The sequence below is a fragment of the Phaseolus vulgaris genome, chromosome 5 (genome assembly GCF_000499845.2).
Source record: "Phaseolus vulgaris cultivar G19833 chromosome 5, P. vulgaris v2.0, whole genome shotgun sequence".
Taxonomy (NCBI): domain Eukaryota; kingdom Viridiplantae; phylum Streptophyta; class Magnoliopsida; order Fabales; family Fabaceae; genus Phaseolus; species Phaseolus vulgaris.
The window spans coordinates 33,179,735-33,199,050 of NC_023755.2; the positions used below are offsets into that span (position 1 = coordinate 33,179,735).

General features: G+C 29.2%; 1 protein-coding gene across 1 annotated transcript; it reads right to left on the minus strand.

The window, feature by feature from the left end:
• Positions 1-7,130: 7,130 nt before the first annotated feature.
• LOC137835503 (cytochrome b6-f complex iron-sulfur subunit, chloroplastic) lies at positions 7,131-10,245 on the minus strand. The gene is made up of 5 exons (XM_068644039.1): positions 9,926-10,245; positions 9,602-9,843; positions 8,127-8,244; positions 7,595-7,777; positions 7,131-7,417 (listed from the first exon to the last, which is right to left on the minus strand). Exons 1-5 carry the CDS (start codon positions 9,962-9,964, stop codon positions 7,316-7,318), a joined length of 684 nt encoding a protein of 227 aa, XP_068500140.1. The 5' UTR covers positions 9,965-10,245; the 3' UTR covers positions 7,131-7,315.
• Positions 10,246-19,316: the final 9,071 nt, after the last annotated feature.

Genomic DNA, 19,316 nt, shown 5'->3' on the forward strand with positions numbered 1-19,316 from the left:
ACATATAATTTATTTTATTTCTATTTTATAACAAAGTTTAATTGACCAATTACGGAATAATGATGAGAATGTGGTTAAAGGGGTTAATTTATTCCTATTTTGTATTCAAATGGACTTGCATGTGACAGACATTTTCTCATTATGGTATGAACGAAAGGTATATGGTAGGCGTTTTCAAAACTAGGGGAAGAGGATCAACTTGCACATTTGTTCACACTCACACTTTTTTGTTTTTTATAGTAGCATTTTATTATTAGTTTAAAATAGTTAGACATTCAATTTAATATTATTTTCATTTTTAAAGACGGATAATTCTTTAAAAGATGTGCAGATGAATGAGTTGACTTTGTACAGTTGTCATGTATAAGAGTCTTAAATATAAATTTAATTAGTTCTACTTTATTTAATGATACAAATCTAAAAGATTCTTTATTTAATAATGATTCTATTTTCAATTATTTCTTTTTGGTACTGATATCAAGTTTCAACAAGACATTTTTTAAGAAGTTATTTTAAATTGAGATAAGTGAAATTAAATTAAATTTTAAATTTTCTTAATTAATATGAAATTAATTACTTTTTCTTATATTTTAATCTAGAAAATAACCTAAAGTCACTTTCCATGAGTTTAATTAAATTCTTTAAAGAATCACTTAAAACAATTTCATTTAATAGGATCATACACATGGTAAAAATGGTCATTGTAAGAGCTGACTAATAGAAGGTTATCTTAGGTTATAACAGTGTACACAATTTTTTTGAATTGGATGTATATCTAAAACAATGTTGTACCTTGCATTAGAATTTCCTAGCCGCTGATTAATGTGACATATTCTTTACGGCATCTCATGAAACAACTTGATTTTCCACAAATAAAATGATGGTTAGATACTTATTCTCATTTAGTATATACGTCTCATAGTATTTCATATAAAAGCATATCAGTTCACACTATATTTCTATTGTTAATTATGTACAAAATATTAATTTTAATAATTATTGAATATATGATAACTGTCATTATTTAATGAAATTTCATGGAAAAAAAAGTTAAAAAATTATTGAGTTATGAGATTAATAGTCCTATTTATTTTCAATTGTGTTATTTTCAGGAATTTAATGAGAGATGAACCAAAAGAATATATCATTAATAGAAATGTCATTTCATCCAAACTCAATTAGGTTAAATAAGAAAGAAAGAGTAAGAGAAAAGAAATCCTAGTAGAAGAGAAACGTCTTTTGCTGCATGTAATGACTCTGGTGAGTGTCATTTCTTCTTGGATTGAATGTAATTTTTTCAAACTCTTAAGATTCCTAGTAGTATTGATATATGATTTTTGTTCTTTTTTATTATTTTTTTATTATTTCATATTGGTATTGTCATTTTATGCTTAAAGCTTGAACTTTTATTCATGAACTTGATTATTATATTGTGTTTAAAGCTTGAATTTTTATTCATGAACTTAATTATTTTATTTTGTACTTAAAGCTTGAATTTTTATTCATAAACTTGATTTTTGGATTTAACTAAGAGTTCTTCTAAGAATCTGACCTAAATAATAATACTTCGATATATTTTGATACTTAGACATTGATTAGAATATATCAATTGCTATACAACATATATTTTCTTAATGATAAGAATGTTTTCTAAATATTTCAGACATTAATATTTAGGAGATAATCTTAATAATTTCATAATTGAGATATCAATATGAATGACTTTATAAGTTGCATCAATATCAATTAATTCAACATATTGTATGTTTCTATTCATCCATGTTTCACAATGATGAGAAAGATTAACTTCAATCTCAATCTTACCAATTGAATTCTTTTAATAATTTACTTTGTTTTATTTTAATTTTCATGCATTTTTTTTTACAATACCAATATCTTCTCAATTAAACTTTTGCACATCGTTCAAATATTTAGTAAATGTTATACATTAAAATTTTACAAGAAGTGTTCTTTGAGGGTTTGATATCCGTCTTTTTAAGATAAATTATTACTTCTGACTCGGTATACTTGCCAAATTAAGTCAACAATATATATTATAAATTTTCGAGTTTATTTTTTAAAACTATCTTACTTTTTTAACTTTTATTGAAACAATCTTAATTATTTGTTGAAAAGTGTGAAATAAAACCGGTAATGTTAGATCAATATATATATATATATATATATATATATATAATTTAATAAAACACCATTATAGAAGTTTCAAAGATAAAAAAAATTGTATTAATATATATTTTTTCTAATAAAATTTTTACAAATAAAGATTTAAGAAAATGTGTTACACATCCTACATACAAAATTATGTAATGACATCATTTTATAGATGTACCTGTAGGCAAAGGGGCCTAGGCAGTACCTGTGGCTTGACGTACAATTGCTGATGTGTCGGTGATCTTTTGATTGCTTCAAGTCTTCTTCCTCAAATGTTGATGATCGGTCGGTTGGGGAATACCTGCAAAAGGTACTCTGACGTTCAAGTAAGTACTCTAGTTTAAGAGTGTGTTTTGATAAATGGGAAAAATGTACCTTATTCCTCCATAGAGGGTTCTATTTATAACCTTGGTTTGTGGGCCCTGGCCATAATGGGTCGGACATCAGTTATTAACTGATATGCATCATGGTCCCCTGTTATTAGGGATGCGTATCTTTCAGTTAATTCGTTTCAACTGATTTGCCGGAGATATTCCTGCGTATTTTGGGATACACCATGGCTTACACTACAAGAAAAACATGAAATAGAAACCAATTTTAGAGACAAAAAATAATTAGTTGCTATAGTAACTAAATTAATGACCATTTTAGAAACTAAAAGAAATTGGTTTCTAAATTAGTTTATATTATTGTTAAATGATTTCTAAATTGGCATCTAATTAGCAACCAAGGTTTTAACTACCAATTATTTAGTTTATAAATTTGGTAGCAAAAACCTTGGTTGCTAATTAGATACCAATTTAGAAATCATTTAACAATAATAGAAACTAATTTAAAATCCAAAAAAATTTTAGTGTCTAAAATGGTCTCTAATTTAGTCACTATAGCAACTAATTATTTTTTGTCACTAAAAATTAGTTTCTATTTCATGATTTTCTTGTAGTGTTATTCAACACTGTTATTCAACACTACTGTAACTTACCGTTATTTATTGCATTCTTTGAGATATTCTTTGACTCGGGCGGTTGGTCAGCGAGACTGAGACTGGTCCATCCGGTACCGACCCATACAATAGATGTAGAAACTTTTAATATTTTATAAATTGTTTACATTGATTATTATTGATACTTTTAAAGAAGAGTCTCATGCTTTTAGAATTAAAATTAGTGGTGGTTAATATTTAATATAGAACTTTATTTACATTAATTTCTTTATATATCATTTTATTCATTGAAGTAATGTTGATATTTACTTTATTGTTTTAGGCATTAAACCTTCTTTGATTCAATTTTATTGCTCTTGTATTTTTATTGCCTAAAAAGTGATATTAATGACTACAATCAAGTAAATAAATCCAAAGCAAAAATAATTAAAAAAAATAAATAATAAATAAAAAAGTGGTGAGTCAGCCCGGTAGCCTGCCTTCTGACTGGACGTGTTATAATCTTGGAGGATCAACCCGTCCCGCCCCGCTTTTGGTGGGTTGGGGCAAGACGAGTTGGGCTCTCGTTTTGACACCCCTAATAATTACACACATAAATTAGATCCTAAAATTTGTGGAAATTATGATTATATATATTGTTGTTTCTTATGGAGTTAAGGGGATGATATGGATGCATATCCCACCAATTAGTAGAGTTTGTTTTGTTAACATTGCACATCTTAAGATTTTGATATATAGGATAAAGAAGTAACTTAGGAACTATTTACTTACCTAATTTGTTTAAGCAAATCAGTGATATGATTTCTCATAAAACATTTACCTAACCATGACTAAATATAGGTAGCGAAGTTGTAATGAAGAAAAATGTGCTACCACACCTCAATTAGATTATATTTGAAGGAGATAGAAAAACATATGTGTTGACAATTTACGACAAGTGCACCGCGTTGTCAGAAATAATAAGGTGTCTCTAAGGACAAATATCGAACACACAAGGAACAATTGAATATTCAAGTAAAAGGTTCGCTAAATAATAAATAGAATAATAAAAGTTTGTTGAGAGTTGTTATGATGGCAAGAATTAACAAGAAAACAAGTCAAAGAGTCGGTTGCTTCAACTGGAAAAGTAGGGATTGAGTTTCATCTTTCTCACTCTTTTGTATTTTGATTAGCATGACAATATTGTGTCCTTTGATTGATATTGATCCCGTTTTTAAAAAATCATTTATATCGATTCCTTGCATATAAAATTATAAAGATGTTTCTTAAATATCGATTCCTCGCATATTTATAAAAACAACTTATCAGTAATATTAGACGTTGATGACAATTAACATTTTAAGTCTATTTCTAGTACTCAAATATGTTAAGTTAGTATTATTGATTAGGTAAGAACCCTATAAGTACTTCCCTGTCAAATTTAAGATTCTATATCACAATTAGAAGCAAAACAATAATACCAATAATCAATCAAGAACAAAATATTATATTCAGATATCACCTTAATACATACGAGTTTGAATAGATTACTCTTAATCCCAAAGGGTAGAATTATCCATACATCTTCTAACACCTTCTATTCTCCCAATTGAGTTGCAAGTCACTCAAATGATGTTTTCCTCTCAATCTTGCACACTAGGGTTGTGCCTCAAACCTCCTATTTAACCTAATTTGCTTGGGCTTAAGTGACTTCTTGCTTGGCGCTAATGGGCTTGCTTGGGCGGGTAAAACATAAATAGGTCCAACGTTAGTGGCGCTATCTCGCTAAAGTGAGATTCTAATCGCTTGAGCGAGATCCACTGGTGACATCTTGGCTTTTTGCGAATTTGGGCAGTTTTGGTGAGTGTTGAGTATTGTAACTTTCTCTTTTTAAATTTGTATATTTTCCTTTAGCCCAACTTTTGCCCAATTATCTCCATTATTTCCTAAAATCTTGAAATTAACACAAATTTGAGAATAAATTGTTGTTATTTAAATTAAAATCATAAAATATGTAAAAAGGTATAATTTCATAAATTAAAAGTTATTTTATACTTATTTTATCAATTAATACTCAAATACTTATATTTTAATATTAAATATTACTTAAATTTCACACTTATCAATATGTTCTTTTAGAATAAATCCGTTATCGTGATTCCGCCTTGATTTTCGTATTCTTTATTGATAGCATACATAAGATTAACACTTTTGTACCTAATTTTAAAGGGACTATTTTGATCTATTATCATCGATAAAATGTGTAATCGAAGCTTTAAGTTCATATGTAATAGGCAACAAAATTCCTAACCAATCTACAATTGAAACAACAAACCCTAGGGCAAAAGTTTTTTATTTTATCACCATTAATTACTTGCTATGTTGAATTGACCATAGTCTCTTTAGCTTGATACTTAATACTACATTACAAGAATGATTTGACATAGGATAAAGTAATAAAACTTCCGTTAAAGATTCTATGCTTAAGAATTTTATCCCACTTCATATTAGTGTTAAGAAAATTCTATATTTGCTTTAAGGTTGCAACTTAGTTCTACATTAAGAGAAATCTTACACCAATATACCTCTTCAGCCATTAAAAGACAAATATTTTTTTCATGACATCATAACTTCTATATGTTTAGAAATCTCTCTAGTACTTTTGAAGTTTCCCACTCATTCATCCATCTCTTTTAACAAACTAATTGGCTAACTATAAATTTGTTTAGGCTAAAAACAACTTTCTTCACTTTAGCAAATCTAAGAATAGTGGTAAGCATGAAATTAGTGATAACTTGAGGAATGCATTGTTGTATCAGACAATTGTAAAGCCTTTGATTAGATTGATTTAAAAGAGTTTCATAATATTGTAGAATATGATTTTGATTTGATATCACACAATTGTCAAAGTTAAGGAACAAAATATTTTGAAAAGCCTGTTTAATTTTAGCAGCCCTGTTGAAAATATTTTATATTCACCTTACAATTGTCAATTCAATTTTGCCTTCACTTTAGCAGTCTAGTGCAGTGTTAATATCAACCATTGTCCCCTTCTTCTTTAAAATTAGATAATCCAAATGGACATTATCAATAATGATTTTATAGTGTTTTAATTTTTCCATTGCTTCATTAAGCTTGGAGTGTACATTTATAAAAACACTTTTATTCCATGATTTGAAGTGAATTTTTATCTCTTTTAGTTACGTGTAAAACAAACATAGGGCGACCCACACAACTCACTTTCCAAGCTTCCTAAACAATTTTGTAACAATGTATATGCTTATTCCACATAAACATAAATTTGAAATGTAAGGGAAATTTTTCAACATGTGTAACAATAACAGAAGATATTTTCTATAAACTAAAAATATTATTAATATTTTAAATAATTTTTATGATTAATTTCTAAATTTATATCTAATTAACTATTAATTTTAAAATATAATTAACTATTAACTTTAAAATATAATTTTATGTAATATGTATGATCCACTTTTATTTTTTTTTTAAATTATTGTATCAATCATATTACTCACAAATTTTAATATTTTTTTATTTAATTTTCATTGCCTTTCTTTTAGTACAAACCACCACACTTTTCAATCACTCAAATCCAAACAAAACGTTAGTATTTCTAGAAATTCATGATTTCAAAGACTTTTTTTTCTTTTCTTTCCCAGTTTTTCAACACTTCATTAAATTTATCCAGGTACTAATCAGGACCTAAACTAAATATTATAGAACTATCTTGTAAACTAAAATTTGATATTGTATTTTTTTGGTTATATGATCATATCTATGATGTTGGATCTCCAAGACCATAGTTACATTCAGATAAATTGCTCTATTTTTAGAAAATTAATTTAAGCATCATAACAACTAAACACTGGTTTTATATGACACTAACTACATTAGCAGCTACCCAAAATCCATAAACGTTATAGAAAGGCATAGCAAGGATTCTAAAGGAGTAAAGGTTCAATTTTTGGCAGCACTAAGCAATATTTTCCATTAAATTAAAAAAGAAAAAAAAAAGTGACCAGAATATCACCTTGATTATAATTAGTCGGAAAAAAAGTGACTTGTTCAGGTTCCTTTCCATAGCTTCAGTTCACAGAATATCAACTTGATTACAAAATATATTTATGCATTGATACAAAACAGATTGTTTGAATTTCATATTTAAATACATACGACAACATAGGAACGGCTTTAAGGAGTCTAAGACCACCATGGAGCATCACCTGTTCTGAAATCTGTTTCAACCCAAGGAACAAACACCACCTTCCCATCATCTATATCACAATGTGCTAATGCCAGAGACTGTCCAACAAGAACAACAAAATTATTCATCACTGTTCTAGCCAAAGTAGAGCAAAGATTAAAATTTAAACAGTACTGGGGTTGTTAAGAAAATAATCATAACTATGTCTTGAAACCATCCTTCTAAAAGTAAAAATGCCACAAATTTCTCAGTAGATGGTTTTCCAAGTTACTTACCAAGGGAGCAGGTCCTCTCACAACTCTTCCTTGGTCATTGTACTGAGATCCATGACAGGGGCAAATGAACTTTTTCTCAGCTGTATTCCATGGCACCACACATCCGAGATGAGTGCACACGGCGTTAATAGCAAATGTTGCAAGGGTTCTGTCTTTCTCCACCACAAGATAGGTGGGATCTCCCTGTCAATAAAAGGGGTTGGGATTCAAATTATGGAAATGTGAAAATAGTTATTTTGGTTGGAAAATGAGAAGGAAATCATTTTCACTTCTACAAGGGCAAACCTTTGGTTTATGTAGTTAGATTAGAACTACACAAATTTCCCTTTCACTGTCACCAGATAGAATTGGCATGGTGTAGCAAGATAATTTGTTGAGGAAAGAAAAGAGGTCTAAGAATTGAAGGAAAGAAGGACTGAGAAATGACACAGAAGCAGTCCAGGGAAAATATTGCTTTCAATGTTAAATGTAAAACATGTGCAACTTGTTGAAGATCTATGAGAACACTAACACTAAACAGCTGCACACTTACCTTCAATCCTTGTGTGAGTGTTCTGTCACCAGGTCCATGTGTCTTGAGCCAATTCTCTGCAATTACATCATTTCCAACGGCATCCTTGGCAACAGTACCTCCAGCTGAAGAACCTGAACTGTAGTTTTTTCCAAGTTGGGGTTAATGATTCGTATAGATGAAGAAACAGGTTTGAATAATAAAAACAGTGCATTAAGGTTAAGAGTTCATTATCAAACTTTTGGATGCTGAATGCAATAAGTAATGAACATTATGATAGATTTCTTCCCCTTCTCAAAAACTTCATATATTTCCCTATGAATCAATCGGGAATTTAGGTGCAGAAATTTTAAACTAATGTGAAAAGAATGCAAAACTAAAGAACTGAGGCAAAATTCCAAACAGTAAGAAATTCTGAATTCAGTGCTTCTCCCCCAATTTCAATGTGCAAATATTTAACTTCCTTCGTACCCTCCCACTACAGAAATCACTACAATTATAATCACACCGATATTACTATGTAGGAATTAGGTTCAAGTAATAAGTACAATCATTGAAGAGGGTGCACATCTAGCAAAGCAGAAGCTAATTATTCAATGTTTGACAGAAAAGCTTCTCATGATGTATCATCACACAAAAGGATCCCCAAAGCTGATCCAATTAGTACAAGATAAACTATCAACGCCAGTTTGGAGAATTCATATTACTACTAGAGCAAACTCTCAACTTCTTTCTGCAAAAGTTACACACGGCACCATATTAGTCCTTTAATTTTGGTTACTAAATTAGTTCCTTAATGGTTTAAAATGTTACCATGTTAGTTTTTTAAAAAATTCTGTCACAAAATTTGTCATTAACAAAATCTCAAAATGCTACCATATTCATCCTTGGAGAATATTAAAGTGATGATGATACACAATAAAATTGAAGAGCTAGTTCAGTAAAAAATTAAACCTTTAACGAAGTAATTTGATGATAAAATCTTCCAAGGATTAAGCCAATGATATTTTGCATCTTTTAAGGACTAATTCGACAACAATTATTTTAAAAAGAGCTAATGTGGAATGATAATGAAAAGCTAAATATGTTTTTGGTTCTTATAAAGTTTCAAATTTATGGTTGTAGTCTCTTCTCGTCATCAATACCAGTAGTGAGAGTTAAAATTTCTGCCCTTTTCACAAGGACAAAAACCAGGAATCTGAAATTTTATAAGACCCAAAAAATATGTAACTCCCAAATATAATTGTGGTTGAGTAATCAAAGGCATGCACTAGAACTGCAACAATTAAGTTAAAAAAACAAGAACAGAGATCCTAAACCTACATGATTAAATTCACACACAATTGAACAAGTCAATAGTCATATAGGATCAATAATGCTAATTGACGACCCCCCCAAATAAAAAGTGAATTAATTTTAATCCTTACACAGCAGAACGAGGGCTGAATTGCATGTTTGAGAAGAAGAAGGGAGAGGGTCATGAAAACAAAACTTACCCTGGAGGAACGAAGAAATAGGTGTAGGGAATAAGCATTCCAGCACTAGGAAGTGAAATAGCACCAAGAAGAAGGAGATTCAATAGCTGCCTTTTGCCCATGTCAGGGACTCTATCAGCAGAAATGCTGGTGGCCTGGCAAGCAATTTTCATTCCCTTGCTCTTCCCCATCATCTGCCTCTTCATTGGTTTCATAAGAAGTGCCTGTGAGGGACAGAAAATCCCACTCTTTCCGGAGCATAGCTGAAATCACAAAAGGCACAGTGGTAATGCTACACATTATAGAGAAAATATTAAAAATGAACAATTTTGTTGTTTTTGATACCTGGGAAGGGGTTGTAGGAGATAGAGTGGTGGATGCCATGGTTACTCAAACACTTGTTGGTGATGAGGGTTTGGTGAGATTGAGAGGATAGAGAGATGTAATGTGAAGATTTCAGGTTAAAAATTCTTAAACGACCACCACAACTGTCAACACTACAGTTGCTGGATAAGGCGCTAAGGCACGTAGGTGCCACATAACCACATGTTCTTCAGCCAATCATCAAGAAGCAATATTGTTTTTTTTTTTTTTCAGCTACTTGTGGTCGTTTTGGTGCAGCATAGCCAACTTGATTTTTGTTTTTTGTTACAGAATTTAAGCTTGTTTAGGAATATGGCTTTTTCCCTTTTATTCCATGACATGGGCTTACTCTAGTGGGTGTTTCTTCCTGCACCACTACATGTTTCTTCCATGTATTACATTTTCTGAAATACCCAAATTATTCTTGACAGTTTGGATGGTTCTAGTGTATAAGGTGTTTTGTAAGCAAGACGTATTTCTGAAATAGAAAATTTGAAAGATAAAAAAAACCATTTCAAAACACATTTTTTTGACTTCAGGAACGGTAAATCTATAATTGATAAATTGTGTTTAATAAAGAGTATTCTGAAATAGTTAGGGATTGTTCTTTCCTAGAATGGGTTATGAATTGTCCTTTCCATAATTAATATGTATACACTCTTCCATTTTATTCTAAATTTGTCATTTTCACAAATATTACAAATTATGAACCTTACATTTCTTCTCCAACAAACAATACTTTCAAAATCACCCTACTAACCACCACTGCCACGATAAAGCACACATATGTTTATGTCCACCGAGAGCATACTAAAATCATCAAAATCGTCTACAATACACATGGCTGCTTGTTGTGAACAGTGACAATGAAAATGGTAGAGAAGAAGGAGATGTTATGCTTGGGTTCTTAAAATCTCCTAGAATTAATTTTGTCAATTCATATTTCAGATGATGATGATGAGGTGCAGAAAGCAAAATGTAGGTTGCTGGAAGAAACACCCTACTTTGTTTAGGCTTCCTGGGCTTAACCCAAGCATATGAGGCAATTGCTTTCTGCATCCAACATTTTTGAACCTGCACCCAACACAATTTAGAAAATTCCGAAAATACCCTTTATTCTGAAATAAAAATCTGGAATTAAAAATAATGTATTCCTGAAAAATAGACCTAGAAGAGATTATTGTGTTCCAGATATAAAAATTCAGAAAAAAAAATAAAAAATCTCATTCTGAATAAAAAAATCCGGAATTATAAATAATACATTTCGGAAAATATTATCCAGAGAAGATTATTGTGTTCTAGAAAAGGGAGTCCGGAAGGTAATTTTATATGTACCCATTCTTTTAAGGATATTTTCGTCTTTCCCCTATAATTGGGTGCATGTAGCTGGAGGGATCTACTTTTCACACCCCCTGTTTACTATAAGACCGTATTCCTTGAAAATACAAAGGTACCCCTTTATCGAGAGGAACCTAAAAGGCACGGTAATGTTATGAAAGTGCCAAATGTCTGAACCATTTTTATAAAAAAAATTAAGAAACTAGGCAGACCCAGAATATTTTGGGCCACTTCTGTTCGGCCATCACAAACTGGGCTCCTTTGATGTCGAAATGCACTTAAAATATAAGAATGTTATTTGATGATTTTAAGACCTTTTTGTGTTCTATAAAAAGACCTCTTGTGTTTAACTGTTAATTAACTTTGAAATTATCCTTTTTATTAATTAAAATTTTCATACTATATATGGGACTTAATACCAAATTTGGGCAGTATTTTTTTCTTCCATTGCTGTCAGACACTTTTAAACCTCAATACTCTTCCAAAAAGGGTTGACATTAGGAATAGTTGAATCTAAGGACTTAACATGTATGGAAAAAAAAATATTGAATGTGATAAAATTAACTTTAGAAGTCTTTAATCTTTGGCGTCAACTGGAAGATACTATTGGTACACGAAAAAAAAATTTCTTAATCAAAAGTAAAATATTGGTTTTAATAAAAGTTATAGTTTTATCATTATTATAATCCTCAATAACTAACATTTTGAAAATAAGCCGACTAAAGATTTTTTTTTTAAATTACACATATGTGATCATTTGAAAATTTAATGTACTCTTTAATTAATACATTGCCAATGATTCAATTAAGGGAAACACCCTTTTAGTCTAATTTTTAGACAAAAACAATCAAATAATCACTTGACAATATGTCAAATCAACTAAAAATAAAAACATTTCATAATATATAAGTTGGTACAAATTTTATCTTATCTTATGAATCAATTTTTGTAAGATTAAGTTTCACTTAAAATTTATAAAGTATAAATATTAATTAGTGATATGAATAATACTATTGCTGATAAGAGAGCAAAAGTAGGAGTTGGTTTTTACCTCATCTTGATGTTGAAGGCAAGCAAGGATGAAAAACTGATGGATCTAGCATAACTTTTAGCTACAGTCTTGAGTGGAAAACGCGAAAAGGAAAGAAAAATGATGAAACCTAAGGCTACATATTCTTTCTGTCATAGGTATATTACAATGGTAATGCCCTCCGAAAAGAACATAAATAATTGATGTATGTTTTTGAGTTTGTCCCAAGTAGCTAGGCAATGGTCCATTTCCTTGTCTACACCCTCTATGGCAAAAATAAAGCATAGAATGATGCTGTTATCTGCATGGGAGGTATGGCGTGCCACATGCACTCACCAAATCATCATGTCTTTCTCCATCTCTCAATGCACCCTTCTCTCTCTGTTTATATTATTTCCTTCAACTTTTGGTTCGATTCGAAGCGTGCAATCTCTTTTTTTCCCTTCTTTTCTCTATCTACAGGACCCTGTACTATCTTATATACTAGGCAATTAAGGTAACTGCCTTTGGCCCACACTTCCTCTAAGATTATCTCTGATTACTATTTCATTTATTGTAAAAGTAATGAAAAATATTTAAGAGAGAAACTATAGATTGGTGGAATGGCAATAGCATTTGTTCTGAAAAAGGAAAAGATGAATGGTTTTTCAGATTTTATGGAAGTGAAAGTGACAAATGATGAAATGGGTAGCAATATATATGTTATATGTACTAGAGTTAATCACTTCTTTAGTTAGTTCGATTTTGTTTGATTTGTTTGGTGTTTTTGTTATGAGTGATTTTAAATGAAGTATGTAATTCACATTGATAATGTGTCAAATTTTTCTCAGTTCAAGATGTGTCAAAATTTTCTCAATTCAAGATGTGTAATGTTTGAGGTTTGATCATGTGTTAAATTTGTTTGAAAAAGAAAAAGATGAATGATTTTTTTATGGAAGGAAAAGTGAAAAATGATAAAATGGGCAGCAATATATACTAACCCAATGCTATGTAGTTAAACACTTCTTTACTTCGATTTTTACTGAAAAATTGGATGAATACAATAATCTTCTTAGGTTTTGAATGTAATGTGAGAGATTTTGAATTCAAACTTCCACACCTATTTAAACACAAATCTACCTTTATCCGAAAAGAGTTTTAAAAAATAAAAATATTATTTTAACAACTGCATGATGAAAAACGTTAATTTACAACAATAACGTGGTATAATTACGATTTTAAAATTACTTAATTTCTTTAAATAGAATTTATATTTCAACAATAAATTATTTACTTTTTTTAGTTATAGTATAGTGAAAAATAGTGAAAATAATCTTTAACAAATTTAATTTAAAGTAGGCATGGTTTCTTGACATCCTACATAGAAGTGGTGCTTTGACCAATTTCAAGTTGTAGATATTTAAACCACATGAGGCCATTGCCATGTTTTCGAGGAAAAGTGTTATTTATTGCATCACAATTCATTTCTATTAATGGATCACTTAGGGAACAAAAATCTATGAATAAAGCGAATAAATTGCTCATTTTTATTTTTTAATTGGAATACAATTAGAATATATTTTTTAGTCACTGTTACTCAATAGTACGAACTTACCTTTTAGTCTTAAAATGAGATAGTATTAGAAACTATTGTTCGTTTCTAATAAAAATATTGTTAGAGAATAAGTTTTCAAACTCTACTAACTCTTAGAGCACTACTAAAAAAATCGTTAATAAAAAAAATTTAAACTAAAAATATTATTATTTTTAAATTAATTTTTATTAATGATAAATAATTTTTAAATTGATATCTAATTAGCTGCCAAATTTTTATCTACCAATTATTTCGATTCTAAATTTGGTAGAAAAATTCTGGTAAGTAATTAAATACCAATTTAAAAACTATTTATCAATAATAAAAACTAATTTAGAAACTAATAATTTTTTTTTATAGTATCTAATTTAGTTAATATAGTAACTAATTATTTATTATTTTTTTTAATTTTTTTTTAATGAATACTAATTTTAGTATTTGATTAAGATAATTTTAGTATTTGATTAAGAGAAGTATAGTCAAAAGCTTCTGTCTCTATTACAATATAGATGGATATTAATTGTTCCATCATTATTAGAGATATGTATACGACTTCTTTACCCCTTTAAGTTTGTATCCACATAAATAGTCATATTTTAAATAAATTTTAGTTATACATATTATTTATCCTACAAAAGTAACCTATTATACTAGGACGTGCAACTACAAAAATATAAACAATTAAAATCATATATACATGAATTTGCAAGCTATCGTATTTAGCTTTTATTCAATATCAAAGAACTGCTACATAAAAACAAACAAATTAGTATGGTTGGAACTCAAATGACTCATTGGTTAAGAAGATAATATGATTATTTATATACTAAAATGATATAATAAAAATATTATTAATTTCGCTATTGTCGTGAATTTAATTGGATAAATAAAATTTCATATTACACCACTATGTACGGAACTTAGGGATGTCGTGATAACGAGATTTATATTTACATTAACAAGGATTAAAACTTCCATTAAGTCATTTATTTTAGGATTGTAGTTTTTCCTGCTAAATCATTCTTGGAGAACACCTCTATAAAATAACATGGGTTTAAGACCTCCGTAAAGTATCATGGATTTCAAAACCTCCGTAAATTAGGTTTCAGAACCTCCGTAAAATATCACGGATTTCAAAACCTTTGTAAAATATCATGAGTTTTAGAATCTTCATAAAATACCATGAGTTTTAGAACCTCTGTAAAATATAATAGGTTTCAGAACCTCCGTAAAATATCATAAATTTCAAAACCTTTGTAAAATACCATAATTTCAAAATAAACATTTTCTTTTTATGGTGATATCATTCACATAGACACATAAATAAATATATAAATAGGTTAAAGTTAAATGGTTTGAAAAATATTGCTATTACTACAACGCACCTACCACATTTAAGGAAACTATAGAGCACATTAGTGATTTCACTTAAAATTAATTTTATAATGGTTTTTTTTTTTTTTAAATTTCATTAACTCCGCAAACATCTATGGTCTTCACTCTTTACCTGTGAAATAATTTTTTCTACAAATCAAATTAAAATTCCTACTTTTTTTTTATATTTTCATTAATTAATTAAGCACAGACTTAATTGTTAAATAAATATTTTTTTTCTTGATTTATCATGATGTCATATCATCCAATGGTTAAATTTGTCGGTTGAAAAAATAGGAATTATCTATAATTACATATACACCCAAATTTTTGGCATTGCAATTGCACGAAGGAAATATGCACTAATATGATAACTAAGTAGATTCAATTATGAATAACTGAGGGAAGAGTTAGGATTAGAGGTTGGCAAGAATGATAAATATCAAGAAAAATTAAAATGCAAATACCAAAATATAAACTTAAAAGTCCAACTTTCCATTCTGATATCTTAGACACTTGGTGTGAACATGTAAGAGATTTTCTTAAGATATGCTTTACAAACCCTAAAGAGCATCCTTTAAAAAGAGAAACTTTCTGCATGAACTGTTCGTACAAGCTTATTGGAATCTGCAAGCAGGCATCAAGATTCACATAAATATCTGGAAAATGATGAACAAAATTGACATTTGAATACCGTGGGAGACCAACTAAGAGTTCGAGTCTTTCTTTGTTTCTATGAAGAGCATTAGAATCTTGCAAATTCTATTACACTTAGAATGAAACTATCTGTAACAAAAATCCTTTTTACTTTTTAAAGTATGGAGATAATGAAGAGCAACATGCAGAATATTGACCCTAATTAAAACATGGTGAGATAATTAATTCTGTAAACATATCTAAGGTAAATAGAATTGAAAAAAAACATTAACCTCCAAAGTTAAAATTGGAAGGATTAGTTGACTCTTCTACAATTGACTCTGATCTCTCCAGCATTCCTAGTAAGAGGCTTCATGTTACCCATCTTGATCATGGAAGCTTTGAAATCTCTTGCAAAGGGTTACTGCTGTACAGCTTCACCAAAGAGTCACTTTCACTGTCATCTCCTTTGAAGAGCTCTTGATCAGAATGAAGGAGACCCTTTTGACTTAGCAAACCAGTGTAGTATGAAGTGTCAACTCTTCAGGGAGTGACACGATGTGCCAGATTACTATCTAGATAATGCTAAGAATATGTTTCTAGTCATTGCAGGTCCTTAAATCCTTTTTTTTTTATTATGAATTGGTATATGGTGATTGAATATTAGTAACTTAAATTTTATTTTTACTTTATGTTATAAACTACTTTGACTTCTTAATGTAAAATAACTTATTTAAATGAATGCGAAGTAACTGTACTTTCATAATTCCTAATCTTTCTCTCTTGATTATCAATTAGACATGTTTTCTTAATTGTACCATCAATATTTACTCATTAGAATCAATAGTTATTCTAAATGAAATTTAACGGCAAGAATGGAGATTAGCACGATCCCTCCTAATAATAAAAAACATTATACTTGCTAATAAAAAAAATAAAAATAAAAAACATTATACAATTGTTTTTTTTAACAAACAAAACTTAGGAGACTAATTGATTTGGGTTCTACCTAGTCTTTCTCTTTTCAACTTTTCTATGATTTAGGTTTGATTAGTGGCAAATAAGGAGACAAAAAATAAGTTGATGTTATGATTTCTTTACAAAATAGCTAATATTTGTTTATTATAACTATGTTTGGAGTAAAAATAAATAAATTTTGAATATTTTTTGTGGCTTATTTAAAGAGAGAATATAAAAAACTAAAGTGAAAATAATAATAAAGTGGCTAACAATATACACTACAAGAAAATCATGAAATAGAAACCAATTTTTAGAGACCAAAATAATTAGTTGCAATAGTAACTAAATTAGAGACCATTTTAGAAACTAAAAAAAAAATTGGTTTCTAAATTAGTTTCTATTATTGTTAAATAGTTTCTAAATTGGTATCTAATTAGCAACCAAGGTTTTAGAGACCAAATTTAGAAACTAAAGTTAAAACTTTGGTTGCTAATTAGATACCAATTTAGAAACTATTTAACAATAATAGAAACTAATTTAGAAACCAATTTTTTATTTAGTTTCTAAAATGGTTTTTAATTTAGTTACTATTGCAACTAATTATTTTAGTCTCTAAAAATTGGTTTCTATTTCATAATTTTCTTGTAATGACACTAGATACAAACAATTCTTCACAGCGTATTTTAGAGAGAAAAAACATAATATATACACACTATTTTAGAGACCTGCATAATACTAATAAAATAGATTATTTTCTATTATCTAGATTAATTAAACTATCAAATTTTATTATAAATATGACTGTGAATTTATTAAGTGTAACTAATATGGTAAAATAAAATAAAATAAAACAAATTAACAAAGTTGAGTTTATGTAAACTTCACAACAAGAAAAAAGTTGGAATTAGCTTAAAAAAAGTGATAGTTTTTCTTTTTTTTAGTAAAAATTAAAACATCCAAAAGTATTTCTATAAAACTAAAAAACTTATAAGAACCAAAAGTATTTACACTGCTTTTGCCTCATTGCTTCCATCCTAAAAGTTGCACACCCCACAATCCTTTTGTTGTCTCTTGCACCTAATTTGGTCTCTTTCCGCTGCATCGTTTTTCATCCAAACGATATTTGTTTTCCACAACTGGGTCGCCATCACAGGAAGCTCTAACACACCCAGTGATGCTACACCACAACCTGCACATAGAATAAAAACCTTCCACACCTTGTAGCCAACACAAGAAAATGGAAAATAAACCCTTGCATAAAAAACCCAAGTAACATATTTTATGTTTGAGTTAAAGCATAGAGACAACAAACATACTTTATAGTCATTCAAACACGCAAATATAAATGAGTAAATTTTATGCAAGCAGATTTATTATGTAGTTGTCATGTTAATGCAAATTAAGGGGGACAACAACTAGTTAGGAAAAGAGAAATTGGCCATCCCTACTTTATGCTTCATCCAAGCCCAAGAATGGACTTGCACTACAAGAAATATCCTTTTTAGCATGGGCCAAAAACGGACAATAGGTGCAGTAAACGGACGAAAAGTGTAATTAGCGTAGGCTTAGCATCAACTTAAATTTTGCAGCTAATATGTTCGACGTAAAATTGTGGGGGTTGGGTTGGACACTTTTTTGCATAGGCCTAGCCTACATTTTGCCCACATTTTATATTATTTATTAAAAAAAGCGTGGGCTAAGCCTACTCATGTGCCACACAATTTTTATAGCACTGGGTACGCAAAAATTATATTTATATTCTAAGCGGGGGCTTAGCCTACACACAAGCCTTCACATTGGTCACACAAAAATTATAAAAGCGGGGCTTAGCCTACACACAAGCCTTCGCGGGTCACAAAAAAATTATAAAAGCGGGGGCTTAGCCTACACACAAACCATCGCATTGGTCACACAAAAATTATAAAAGCGGGGGCTTAGCCTACACTTAACCCACTCAATTTTGAAGTATACGTTGCAACCACACAATTTTGAAACAACTTAGCCTACACAGGTTTTTGGACTTTAGAGTAATATTTTAAAATATAAAATTCTTTTTCATCTGACAACTTTAATCACACTAACTTTTATTTTGTTTTTTATAAAAATTAATATTTTCTGTTAGGAAAAATTAATTATTGTTTAAATAATATATAAGTGTTATTATATTTTTTTTAATGTAAAACTAGTTGCTTACTATTTTCTTTATAAAAAGTTCTCAGTAATTCCTTTTATTTATTTTTTATTAAACCATTTTAAAAATTAGAAGTTAACATTTCAAAAACTATCAATAAAGTGAAACGAACTATTCAAGTAGAAAAAAACTAAAAATGAGTTGACATCCTAGAAACATATCCTGGTTAAAATATGATTTTCCCTCAAACATTAGTGAAGGTATAATTTGAATTACATGCATAGTATTGAGAAAATCCAAAAAAAAGAAAAATGTTGAGTGGCTTAACGTG

Coding starts and splice junctions, on each gene's coding strand:
- LOC137835503 (XM_068644039.1), bottom strand. CDS start 9,964: ATGGCATCCACCACTCTATCTCCTACAACCCCTTCCCAG. Junction 7,778..8,126: donor CACTCACACAAGGATTGAAG/GTAAGTGTGCAG, acceptor TTTTATTGACAG/GGAGATCCCACCTATCTTGT. Junction 7,418..7,594: donor TGAGAGGACCTGCTCCCTTG/GTAAGTAACTTG, acceptor CTTGTTGGACAG/TCTCTGGCATTAGCACATTG.